Source organism: Vulpes lagopus, chromosome 10, assembly GCF_018345385.1.
Source record: "Vulpes lagopus strain Blue_001 chromosome 10, ASM1834538v1, whole genome shotgun sequence".
Lineage (NCBI taxonomy): Eukaryota > Metazoa > Chordata > Mammalia > Carnivora > Canidae > Vulpes > Vulpes lagopus.
Genome location: NC_054833.1, coordinates 62,451,849 through 62,464,497, shown reverse-complemented (window position 1 = coordinate 62,464,497; position 12,649 = coordinate 62,451,849). Strand labels below are relative to the sequence as shown.

At 42.6% G+C, this 12,649-nt stretch overlaps 1 protein-coding gene across 1 annotated transcript in view; it reads right to left on the bottom strand.

Annotated features, from left to right (window-relative positions):
* DNAH9 (dynein axonemal heavy chain 9) overlaps positions 1 to 12,649 on the bottom strand; it is a 335,073-nt gene that overhangs the window by 10,913 nt on the left and 311,511 nt on the right. The window contains exon 68 of the mRNA XM_041771484.1: positions 3,070 to 3,459. Coding sequence (XP_041627418.1) covers positions 3,070 to 3,459 — 390 coding nt within the window. The remainder of the gene's footprint in view (positions 1 to 3,069; positions 3,460 to 12,649) is intronic.

Here is a 12,649-nt window from a genome sequence, read left to right as displayed (position 1 = left end):
GAGAGAGAGAGAGAGGCAGAGACACAGGCAGAGGGAGAAGCAGGCTCCATGCAGGGAGCCTGACACGGGACTCAATCCTAGGTCTCTAGGATCATGCCCTGGGCTGAAGGCAGCGCTAAACTTGTTGAGCCACCTGGGCTGCCCAGGAACCATTTCTTTTGACTGCTCCCCCCGCCCCACTTTGGTTTCTTTGAATGTCTCATGATTTTTTGTTGAAAACGTCAACATTTTAAATAATATAATGTGGAACTCTGGCCATCAGATCTCCCTCCATAGGGTTTGTTGTTGTTGTTGTTTATTTAGTAACTTCTTTTCTGAACTGATTCTGTAAATTCTGTCTTTGTCACATATGACTACTGAAGTGGCCTGCCCAGTTAGCTGAGTGGTTAGCAAGTAACAGGACAGAGATTTTCTTAAACACCTGCATCCAGTAAGTCTCGCAGTTTTTGCTCAGGGGCTCTGCGTATGAGTTGGGCATGCCTTCAGTGCTCAGCAGGGCAGTTTAACATTCTGGCTTAGCCTTAACTTCCTGCTTGTAAAGAGCCTCCAGGTCAGCCAGAGGTGAGCTTATAGCCTTCTCAGGTCTTTCTTGAGCCTGTGCACAGCCCGGTATATGGGTGTGGCCTTCTAGGTTTCCAGGGCCATGTTGGAGGTCATCTCATACTCCAGCTTCTCTTTTTAAGCTTTTTGGTTAGCCTGTTATTTGCACTGTTATCTGCAAGATTAAACGGTTGTCTGACTGTTTTTAGACAGAAAACAGTAAATGGCCCTTGGAGGGGAAAGGCTGTTCCCTTGCGTGAGCTCTAACTCAGGTCAAATAAGAGACAGACTTATAAATGGGGGTTTTCCATGAAACCAACAGGTAGGGGAAAATAATGACAGTTTTCTGGGAATGGAGCTTTGAAAGAACTCCAACTCCATTTTGCCTCAAATGGCTGGGAGGCTGCTGTTTGCACTACGACTGTGGCATGTTCTCAAGGCCACCACAGAGTTGGTAGGGAAAGAACAGAAACAGAGCAAGTTAAAAGGCTTCCCAGTAGGGTGCCTGGGTGGATCAGTTGGTTAAGTATCTGTCTTCAGCTCAGGTCATGGTCCTGGGGTCCTGGGATTGAGCCTCACATTGGGCTCTCTGCCTAGTGGGAGTCTGCTTCTCCATCTCCCTTTGCCTGCCCCTCGCCCTGCTCATGCTCTTTCTCTCTGTCAAAAAAAAAAAAAAAAAAATTTTTTTTTTCTTTAAAAAAAAAAGTCTGCCAAGTGTTTCTTCTTAGTGAGAGTTGGATGTTTTTCTTCACAAAACACTCTCTGGATTGCTAAAAGCCTTTGGTTGATCTCTAGAGTTCTGTAAAAAAGTGGGTTCTGACAATTTTGGGCCAGTGTTATGATTTTATGGAGGAGATTTTTGGACATTCTTACTCTTACCTTTGCTGATGTCTTTCTAGGAGTAGAAACAGAACAACAGTTCTTGGTAGGTGAGTATTGCTTTTTGGGAAGTTATTATGAAAAAACAAGGTAATAAAATATTGGATAATTAGATGATTAGAATCGGTGTCCTTTCCCCTTTCTCCCACAGTGCCAGTGCTCTTTTGAACTTCTTCCCTAATTGCTCCATTTTTTTTTTTTGTATTCTAGTTCTGGCCACCCAAGGCCACCCCTATACCTAATATAATCCGTGTGTGATCCCCACTGATGGAATCTTGGACAAATGTTAGCATAGAGGGGGAAGGTAGCTTCCTTCTCAAGGTTCACGCTGTTTAAACACTGTCTTGCTTTACTGTCTTCTCTTTTGGCCCTCAGTTGGTTTCATAGGGCTGCTGTAACAAGTTACTATGAATTTGGTTGCTTTAAACAACAGAAATGTATTTTTTCACACTGCTGAAGGCCTGAGTCTTAAATCAAGGTGTACATAGGGTCTGCTCCTTCTGGAGGCTCTGAGGCAGAAACTATCCTATGGCCCTCTCTTAGCTTCTGGTGGCTGCTGGCCATCCTTGGCGTTCCTTGGCTTATAGATGTATCACTCCAATTTCTGCCTCTGTCCTCACAGGACATTTGCTTCTGTGCTTCCAATACGGCCTTATAAGGATTCCAGTCCTTGGATTTAGGGCCTGCTCTACCCTAAGTGTATAGTAGAGTATAACCTCATCTTAACTTCTTATATCTGCAAAGACCCTATTTCTAGGTAGGGTCACATTCTGAGGTTCTGGTAGAATTTTGGGAGTCATTGTTTAATACAGCTCTATGTGTATTTATATGACCTTCTATGATATTATAGATCTTCTAACAGTTTTCCCCCATTAATTCGATACTGACTGCTAGGAACAATTAAGTGTCACTTACCAAGCAGGGTATTTGATTAAGCACCTCTTCCAGGTCGTGTGTATAACAAACATAAACTTGTTCTAGAGTTATCCATCCTTGCGCATGTCATTTATCCCAGCTAATCTTATGGTGACTCAAATTTTTATCAGGCTTCACTGAGGAATCCTTTCAGAATGCCCTGTAAAATAGCATCTACTGGACTCCCTTTGCAGACAGGGGCAATGTAAAAGGCAGAAGGGATGCTGGCCTTCCTAGAGCTCATGAATGAGGAAAGTGGCCGCGGGGGGTGAAATGATATCCCCCGGTCAGCCAGTAGCAGGGATAGCCAACTCCAACACCTTTGGAGCACTCTCTATGTGCCAGGCACTATTCCTAGTGTCCCATATAGTAACTAATTTAATTTTTTGCAGCCTATATATTTTCCCATTTAGCACTCAAAGAAACAGATTTGGAGAGGTAGAAAGAACCATGTTCCAAGGTCATAGCGGCAGTAGATGGAGATGCTGGGATCTAGATCCAGCTGTTCAGTTCTCGAGCCCTTGCCTTTAATCACTGTACTCTACCCACTCTGTGAAGTCTGTACTAGATGCGCCATCCCTGGCTGCATGAAAGTGGCTTGATGGCCTCAAGGGAAGGACACCTAGGTCAGAAGATCCCGGGACATCCCTTTTTGTGATCAGACTCAGTGGAGGCAACATGTAATTTAATCAGCCCACAGAGGGTGCCCTGAGGCTCACTCACCCCAAGATTTACCTGTACGTCCCAGCGAGCGCCTTCCATGAAGAGGCCATGGATGTAGGCCCCTTCCCGAGGAGGGCTCTTGAAGTCCTCCCTGTTCTTCTTGGTCACATCACATTGCAGGGCCATCTTGTCCAGGGGCCACTCGTTCTTACGGGCCGTGGACTGCATGATGGCGGTCAGGAAGGACTGGGGGTTGAAGAAGCCTGTCAGCCACACCGTGGAGGGCATTGCAAAGTCTCCTATCCAAGCTTCCAACTCTTTGATTCGGTTGAGGAGGTCCAAAAACCAGGTTCCCAGGCCTGCTGTTGAAGGGTAGGCTCGCCTGGTCCAGGACTCTGGCACTGTGTCTAGGTATAGGGCGTTCTGTAAGGTCTCCATGTCACTGGTCATGGTCAGCTCCCCCTGTAGACAAAGAGCAAGAGGGCAAAGAGTGAGGGGGCAGGATGTCCCTGGAAACAACTGGCTTTAGGGACCTCTGGCTCATGGCACACAGGCAGACAGATGACAACTCCAGGAGTGGTGCTGACACAGTGACTGTCCCTAATACTTGACTTGCAGACTTTAAAACTTTCCCTGCTCCATGCAGTCAGAGTCTACACCTGTCTACTGATAGGAGTCAACGTCCACTGTGGACCCCAGACCACCTGTGGGTTCCCTGCTGCTTCCACCAACCCTAAAGCATGGGTTCTCCTCCAGCCTTTGCAGCAGCCCTGCAGGCTTCTGTGCACAGCTCAGAAGCACAAGAGGCCCAAGCCTGGGAGATCTGTGTTCCCCCAAGTCACGGATTTCCTCCAGAATCGAGGTATTGGATACAGGGTCACCTTGAAGGAGTCCTTTTCCAACTACTGGATGAACTTTGTAAAGAAGGGTTACGTTGAAAACCATTGTTAAATTTGATTTTGTAACTTCAATTGTGACAAGGATCTCTAGCAATTTCTTTAAGACCCCATTTCTAGTACAGTGGGTTCTGTACAGGGGTTAGAATACTCGACAAGCCTCATGGTATGGACTGAATATATCCCTTCCCCATGCACCCAAATATGTATGTTGGAATCCTGACCCACAGTGTGATGGTATTAGGAGGTGATTGGGTCGTGAGGTGGGGACTTCACGAATGGGATCAGTGCTCTTGCTATAAAGGAGACCCCAGAGAGCCCCCTCACCTCTTTTGTCTTGTGGGGGCCCAGTAAGATGATGGCTGGCAGTGAACCAGGAAGTGGGCCCTCACCAGACACCAGATCTGCCGATGCCTCTGGAACTGTGAGAAGTAAATTTGTATTGTTTTTAAGCCACCCAGTCTGGTGTTCAATTATAGCTGCCTATGTGGACTGAGGCTGCTCGGCTTGCCTGAAGTGCAGACTGCTAAAATGGAGAGACCTCAGTGGGGCCTGGAGTCACCTTGCTTGTGGGATGGGAGACTGCATTGTGTAGTGCTAGGCCCAAATCTTTCTCCTAACTCTTGGAACTGTTTTAAAAAAAAAAAAAAAGTACCTCTCTTAAAGAGGAACTTACTTCGGGTCCTAAGTGACAACTAGAAACTAACCTTCTGACCCCTGATCTGATTTATAGGAAATAGATGAATAACTTCTTTATGAAATTCACAGAGACTGTTGCTGTTGCATATATACTTCCTATACCATGGAGTCGAGTGGCTGGGCTATTTTCAGATATAAATGCTGTAATATTTTTTAAAAAAGGCAAACAGCCCCAGCTATTCATTATTATGTGCAGTTTATAACTTAGGTTTAAATAAAGTTTCCCTAAAAATAGCTGATTATTTAATAAAACAACTATCAAAATTTAGTGCAAAGGGGAAAAAATGAATTCAAAGCCTCTTTTTTATGAGATCCTGTCTGTGTAACTATTTCTTGCCTTATACTCTCTAGGAACTTCTTTACAATGATAAATGAGGGTGATAAGGGTGGACATTCTTCTTGTTTCAAACTTAGAGGAAAAAAATTGTCTTTCATCATTAAATGTGGTCAGTTTTTCTTTGATGTCATTTATTTAGTTAAGTTCCTTTTCTTATTTTTTCTGATATTTTAAGTCAAGGTTTGGTATTAAATTTTGTTGATTTTTTTTCATTTATGAAGATAATCCTATTTTTTTCTTATGTACATTCATATTGTGAATTCAATTGATTGATTTTTAAAAAAAGATTTTGAGAGAGTGAGAGAGAGAATGCGAATGGAGGGGCAGCGGGAGAGTCAGAGGATGAAGCAGACTCCTCATTGAGCAGGGCTTGTTCCCAGGACCCTGACATGACCTGAGTTGAAGGCAGATCCTTAACCAATTGAGCCACCCAGGTGCCCTAATCCTTTTTTTTTTTTTTTATTATGGTTAATCACATTGATTGTTTTGTGAATATTGAACCACTCTTGCATCCCTGGAATGAATCTCACTTGATTGAAGTGGGTGATGTATATAATGTATTGTTGGATTGGTTTGCTAATATTTTGCTGAGGATTTTTAAATTTATCTATGTTCATCAGAGATGTTGACCTTTTTTTTTTTTTTTGTAGTGCCTGTCTAGGTTTTGGTATTAGGGTAATGCCATACTAGCTTTATAAATGATTGATCTATTACCTTTATGTTTGCTTCTACTCATGAAATTTAAATAATAACTTTTATTTCTAATTGTAGCCTTTTCTGCTTAAGTCTCTTTACCATTTCTTGTATGGGTGGTATAGTGGTGATGAACTCCTTTACCTTTTGTCTGAGAAGCTCTTTATTGGTTTTTAAATTCCGAGTGATAAACCTTACCAGGTAGAGCATCCTTGGTTGTAGGTTTTTTCCTTTCAGCACTTTGAATATATCATGCCAGTCCCTTCTGGCTTGCAAAATTTTCCTCCCTCCTTCCCTCCCTGCCTTCTCTTCTTCCACTCCCTTCCTTCCACACAGGGTAGCTGGATGTGGGGCTCCATCTCATGACCATGTGATCATAACTTGAGCTGAAATCAAAGGTTGGATGCTTAACAGACTGAGCTACCCAGGTGCCCTCTGGCATGTAAAATTTATGTCAGAAACTCAGCTGATAGCCTCATGGGGTTTCCTTTGTATATAAGTAGTTGTTCTCCTTTGGCACTTCTAAGATGCTCTCTTTATTTTTAATCTGTGACATTTTAATTATTATGTATCTTGGTGTGGACCACTCTGAATTCATCTTGTTAGAGACATTTTGTGATTCCTGGACCTGGATGCCTTTTTTCTTCCTAAGGTTAGGAGAGTTTTCAACTATTATTTCTTCAAATAAAATTTCTGTCTCTCTCTCTCTCCTTCTTCTGGGACCCTTATATTGTAAATGTTTGTATGCTTGATATTGTGCTAAAGATCGCTTAACGCACCCTTATTTTAAAAATTCTTTTTTCTTCTTTTTTTCTTCAGCTTTAGTACTTTCCATTACTCTGTCTTCCAGCTTGTGGTTCTGCTTTGACATCCTCTAACTTAATGTTGATTCCCTGTAGTGTATTTTTCATTTCGGTTATTGTGTTCTTCAACTCTGTTTTTCTTTCTTTCTTTTTTAAAGATTTTATTTATTTATTCATTCATGAGAGACACACAGAGAGAGGCAGAGGGAGAAGCAGGCTCCCTGCAGGGAGCCCAATGCAGGACTCAATCCCAGGACCCTGGGATAACAACCTAAGCTGAAGGCAGATGCTCAACCACTGAGCCACCCAGGTGCCCCTGATTGTTTCTTTTTAATAAATTCCATCCCTTTGTTGAAGTTCTCACTGAGTCTGTCCACTCCTCTATCAAGTCTGATCAGCATCTCTGTGATAATTACTTTGTACTCTTTATCAGGTAGATTGCTTTATCTCCATTTCATTTAGTTCCATTATCGGTGCCCCCAACCACCCCCCCACCCCGCCCCTGTTTGGTTTTGTTTTCTCTTATTTGGAGCATATTCCTCTGTCTCCTCATTACTGTCTGTGTTTGAGTCTGTGAATTAGTTGGAACAGCTACTTCTCCTAAACTTAAGGGAAGAATATTGTGTAGGGATGTCCCCTGTGTAGACTGCATGTGCTTAGTGGTTTTGACTGGCTGACTGGAGCTATAGTGGGTCAGGGTGCTCCAAGCTTGGCCCTCCCTGCGAGGTGGCTAGAGCTGAGGTTAGGTGCAGGCTAGGAGGCCCTGGGGTGCAGCACCCAGGGGACGCCCTGGTGAGTCATCTAGAGTTGAAAGAGGTACAAGCCTGGGGTGTTCTGGGATGCTTTGTGCTCATGTTGCCTTGGTGAGCTGACTACTAGTAGCTTCAGTAGATGCTGTCCAGGGGTGTCGTGGTGTGTGCCTTACAGGAGCTGCCTTGATGTGAGGACTAGACCTGTGTGATTGGAGGCCTGGAGCTCACTAAGGCAGCTGGCCATCTAGGGTCCCCAGACCTTGCTGTCATCTGTGCTGTCACAGTGGAGGAGATGGGCACTGGGTGGCTCAGTCAGTTGAGCGTCCAACTCTTGGTTTTGGCTCAGGTCATGGTCTTGTGGTCATGGGATGAAGCCTCATGTTGGGCTCTGCACTCAGCACAGAGTCTGCTTTATATTCTCTCTCTCTGTCTCCTCCACTCACTCTCTCAAGTTAATAAAATCTTTAATAAAAAAAAAAAAGGTGGATCATGAACAGTGGCACTCACCCAGGCCTCTGATGCTAGAAGAAATTTCCAGCAGTTCCCTCACCATTTGGTGGAGTAGAGCTGGTTCCTTTACATTCTATCTACCCTTTTAAACTGTTTTTTTTTTTCTGTGCCACAGGGCAGACAAATCTGCCCCCGGGCCCTCAGTACTATTCCTTTCCACTGTACCAAGGCCCTCTATCCAGTCAGCCCTCACCACTTCTTCAGGAGGAATTGTTCTATATATAGGTATGGATTTGGTATGACCCTGGAGAGGGCTGAGTTCAGGATCTTACCATGTCACCATCTTGGACCCTTTCCTCCTCCCATCTTTTAGGGTTGGTGACAAATTCTGTTATGATTTTCCTTCATCTGAAAAGGTCTTGATTTCCCCTTCATTCCTAAAATATTTTCTCTGGATATAGGATCATACTCTATGTGATACCTCAGGAGAGGGAGATGGCATAAGAAGTCTGCATATGGATTTTTCTTGACTCTGCTGTGACTTTTCCCTTCATGATCCAGCCATATATATATTCTTTTTTTAAAAAAGATTTTATTTGAGAGAGAGTGAGCGAGTGCGCATGAGCATGAACAGGAGGAGGAGCAGAGGGAGAGGGAGAATTAGACTCCCCACTGAGCAGGGAGCCCAATGCTTGGCTTGATCTCAGGACCCTGAGATCATGACCTGAGCTGAAGGCAGATGCTTAAGTGACTGAGCCACCCAGGTGTCCCTGTGCGTGTATTTTTACTGTCCCATTGTAACAGTCTCAGTCAAATGTATAACTGTGTGCTGAGATCCAATCTTCAAATGCAGAAGTGATCTGGGGACAGGATCTCTGACACAACAGTGTGTTAGATCTTGTTGGTTTGTTTATTCTGACAATTCTAATCAGTACTTTGGACACTTAGATCATTTATATTTAATGTAATTATCAGTATGACAGAGTTTAAATCTATCTTTTTTTTTTTTTTTTTTTTTTTTACTTATTTCATTGGCTGCTCTGGGTAGGGGTTGGCACATTTTTAGCAAAGTGTTGAATAGTAAATACTGTAGGCTTTGGAGGCAGCATGGTCTCTGTTGTAGCTACTCACCTCGTCAGTCTTAGCACAAAAGCAGACATACACAATGTGTAAATTAAATGATGTGGCCTTAGTCCAGTAAATGCTTACAAAAACAGGTTGTGGGCTGGATTTGGCCTGCAGGCCATTAGTTTGCTGACCCCTCCTCTAGGATTTACGTATGTCTCTGTACTCACAGTCTACCTTCAAATAATATGCCATGTCACGTACAATGTAGCAGTTATGTTCCTCCCTTTCATTTTTATGCTATTGTTGACATACATTTTGGTTCTACATATGTCATAAAAAGCCCATAGTAATTATTATTTTTGTTTTAATTTATTTATTCATGAAAGATCCAGAGAGAAAGAGGCAGAGACACAGGCAGAGGGAGAAGCAGGCTCCATGCAGGGAGCCCAACGTGGGACTCGATCCCGGGACTCCAGGATCATGCCCTAGGCAGAAGATAAGCGCTAAACCGCTGAGCCACCCAGGCTGCTCCTTATTTTTGTTTTAAAAAGTCAATTATTTTTTTTAAGATTCTTAAGTGATAAAAAAATGTCTTTAATACTACTCACATATTTACCATCCATGGAGACAGTCATTTCTTTGTGTAGATCTGGATTTCTATATGGTATCATTTTCCTTCTGTCTGGAGCATTGGTTTTAACTTTTATTTTAGGCCTGTTGGATACGGATTCTCTTTGTTGTCTGAGAACATGCTTATAGCCATATCTCAGAGATATTGTGGGTTTGGTTCTAGACCACTGCAAGAAGCTATATATTGCAATAAAGCAAGTCAAATGAATGTTTTGGGTTCCCAGTGCATGTGAAAGTTAATGTTTACACTGTAATCTATTAAGTGTGCATTAGTATTATATATGAAAAAACAATGTACATACCTTCACTTAAAAATAGCCATCATCTGAGCTTTCAGCAAGCTTTTCATCTTTTTGCTGGTAGAGGGTCTTGTCTCATTGATGGCTGCTGAGTGTTCAGGGTGGTGGCTGCTGAAGGCTGGGGTGACAGTGGCAGTTTTTGAAAATAAGACAACAGTGACATTTGTTGTATCGATTGACTCTTCCTTTCACAAACAATTTCTCTGTAGCTGCAATGCTGTTTGATAGCATTTGACCCAAATTGCAGTCCATCCTCTCAAACCCTGCTGCTGCTCTATCAGCTAAATGTTTGGAATATTCTCAATCCTTTGTCATTTCAAAAATTTCATAGCATCTTCACCAGAAGTAGATTCTATCTGAAGAAACCACGTTCTTTGCTCATCTATAAAAAACAACTACAGGGATCCCTGGGTGGCTCAGTGGTTTGGTGCCTGCCTTCGCCCCAGGGCATGATCCTGGAGTCCCGTGATCGAGTCCCACGTCAGGCTCCCTGCATGGAGCCTGCTTCTCCCTCTGCCTGTGTCTGCCTCTCTCTCTCTCTCTCTCTCTCTCTCATGAATAAATAAATAAAATCTTAAAAAAAAAAGAAGCAACTCCTCATCCATTCAAGTTTTATCATGAGATTGTAGTGAATCAGTCCCATCTTCTGGCTCCACTTCTGATTCTAGTTCTTTTGCTTTTTGTACCACATCTGCAGTGACTTTCTCCACAGAAGTCTTGAACCTCTCAAAGTCATCCATAAGGGTTGGAATCAAGTTCTTCTAAACTCCTCCTATTCCTACTATATCCTATAGTTGATATTTTGACTTCTTCCCATGAATCACAAATGTTCTAAATGGCATCTAGAAGGTGAATCCTTTCCAAAAGTTATCAATTTACTTTGTCCACATCTATCAGAGGAATACAATCCATGGCAGCTAGAACCTTGTAAAATATATTTCACAAATAATAAGACTTGGAAGTTGAAATTCCTCCTTGATCCATAGGCTACAGAATGGATGTTGTGTTAGCAGGCATAAAACCAACATTAATTTCAGGTATATCTCCATCAGCACTCTTGGGTGACCAGGTGCATTGTCAATAAGCAGCCATATTTTGAAAGGATTCTGGTTTTTTTGAGCAGTGGGCTTAAAATATTCAGTAAACCATGTTGTCAACAGATGTGCTGCCATCCAGGCTTTATTGTTCCAATGAAAGAACACAGACAGAGTAGATTAAGGACAATTCTGAAGGGCCCTGCGATTCTCAGAATGGTAAATGAGCATTGGCTTCAACTTAAAGTCACCAGCTGCATGAGCTCCTAACGAGAGAGTCGGCCTATTTAAAGCTTTGAAGTCAGGCATTGACTTCTCTCCAGCTGTCAAAGTTCTGGATGGCATCTTCTTCCCAACAGAAGGCTGTTTCATCTACATTGAAGATCTGTTGCTGAGTGTAGCCACTTTCATTAGCTCAATCTTTTGGAGAACCTGCAGCTTGCACCTTTATGTATGAAGATGATTTCTTTCCTTAAACCTCCTGAACCAACCTCTGATAGCTTCAGACTTTTATTCTGCAGCTTCCTTACATCTCTCAGCCTTCATGGAATTGAAGAGTGCTCGGGCCTTGCTCTGGATTAGGCTTTTACTTGAGGGAATGTTGGGGCTGCTTTGACCTATCCAGACCACTGACACTTTATCCACATCAGTAAGAAGGCTGTTTCACTTTCTTATCATGTGTGTGTCCACGAGACAAGCAGTTTAATTTCCTTCAAGAACTTTTCCTTTGCATTCACAACTGAGCTAACCATTTGGTGCAAGAGGCCTAGCTTTTGGTCTATCTTGTCTTTTAACATGCTTTCCTCACTAAGCTTAATCGTTTCCAGCTTTTGATTTCAAGTGAGAGACATGTGACTCTTCTTTTCACTTGAACACTTAGGAGCCACTGTCGGGGTTATTCATTGCCTAATTTCAATATTGTTGTGTCTCAGGGAAGAGGGTGGCCAATGAAGAGGGTGAGGGACAAAGGAATGGCCAGTCAATGGAACAGTCAGAACACATAAACATTTAGCAATTACATTTGAAATATTGTGAGAATTACCAAAATGTGACACAGAGAAATGAAGTGAGCAAATGCTGTTGGAAAAAACGAGGCCTATAACTTGCTTGATGCAGGTTGCCACAATCTTTCTACTTGTAAAAAAAAAAATGCAATTATCTGCAAAGCTCAGTAGAGTGAAATGCCACAAAGTGAGGTATGCCTTTATTTAGTTTTCTTTTTGTGCTAGTCAAAGGGTTCTGGGTTTATTATTATTTTTTAAAGATTTATTTATTTGAGAGATGGTGAGCAAGGTGGGGAGAGACCGAGGGAGAGAGAATCTCCAGCAGACTCCTCACTGAGCAAGGAGCCTGGCATGGGGCTTGATCCCATGATCCTGAGACCATGACCTGAGCTGAAATCAAGAATCAGATGCCCAACTGACTGAGCCACCCTGGTACCTCTCGTTTTCTTTTTGGCACTTTTCTGTTAGCACATTCATGCTATCTCTTCACTGTCTCCAGTTTGCATAGCTCCTTATGAGAAATCTGCTCATTTCTTTCTTTGCTCCTTTGCATATACCCCTCCCCTATTCCCACCTCTCACCCCTCCTTCTTTACCCTTGAGTTTCACGAAGGGTGAAGGGTACCTTTACATAGTTTTCTTTAGGTATATTCTGCATAGGCTTATTGAGTTTCTTGCACCTATGGGTTTATAGTTTTTGTCAAACTTGCAAAACTGGCATTTCTTCAAGTATTTTTTCCTGACCCTTGCCCTCGCCTCCATCCTCCTGGGACTCTAATTACATATATTAAATCACTAGATATTATCCCACCGGTCCCTGATGTGCTGTCTACTTTTTTCCAGTATTTTGCTTTTCCCCTCACTTTGGATAGTTTCTTTTGCTATGTTTTCATCAGCTGTAAATCTTCCAAACATCTCATTTTTCTTTCTTTCTTTTTTTTTTTTAATTTTTATTTATTTATGATAGTCATACAGAGAGAGAGAAACA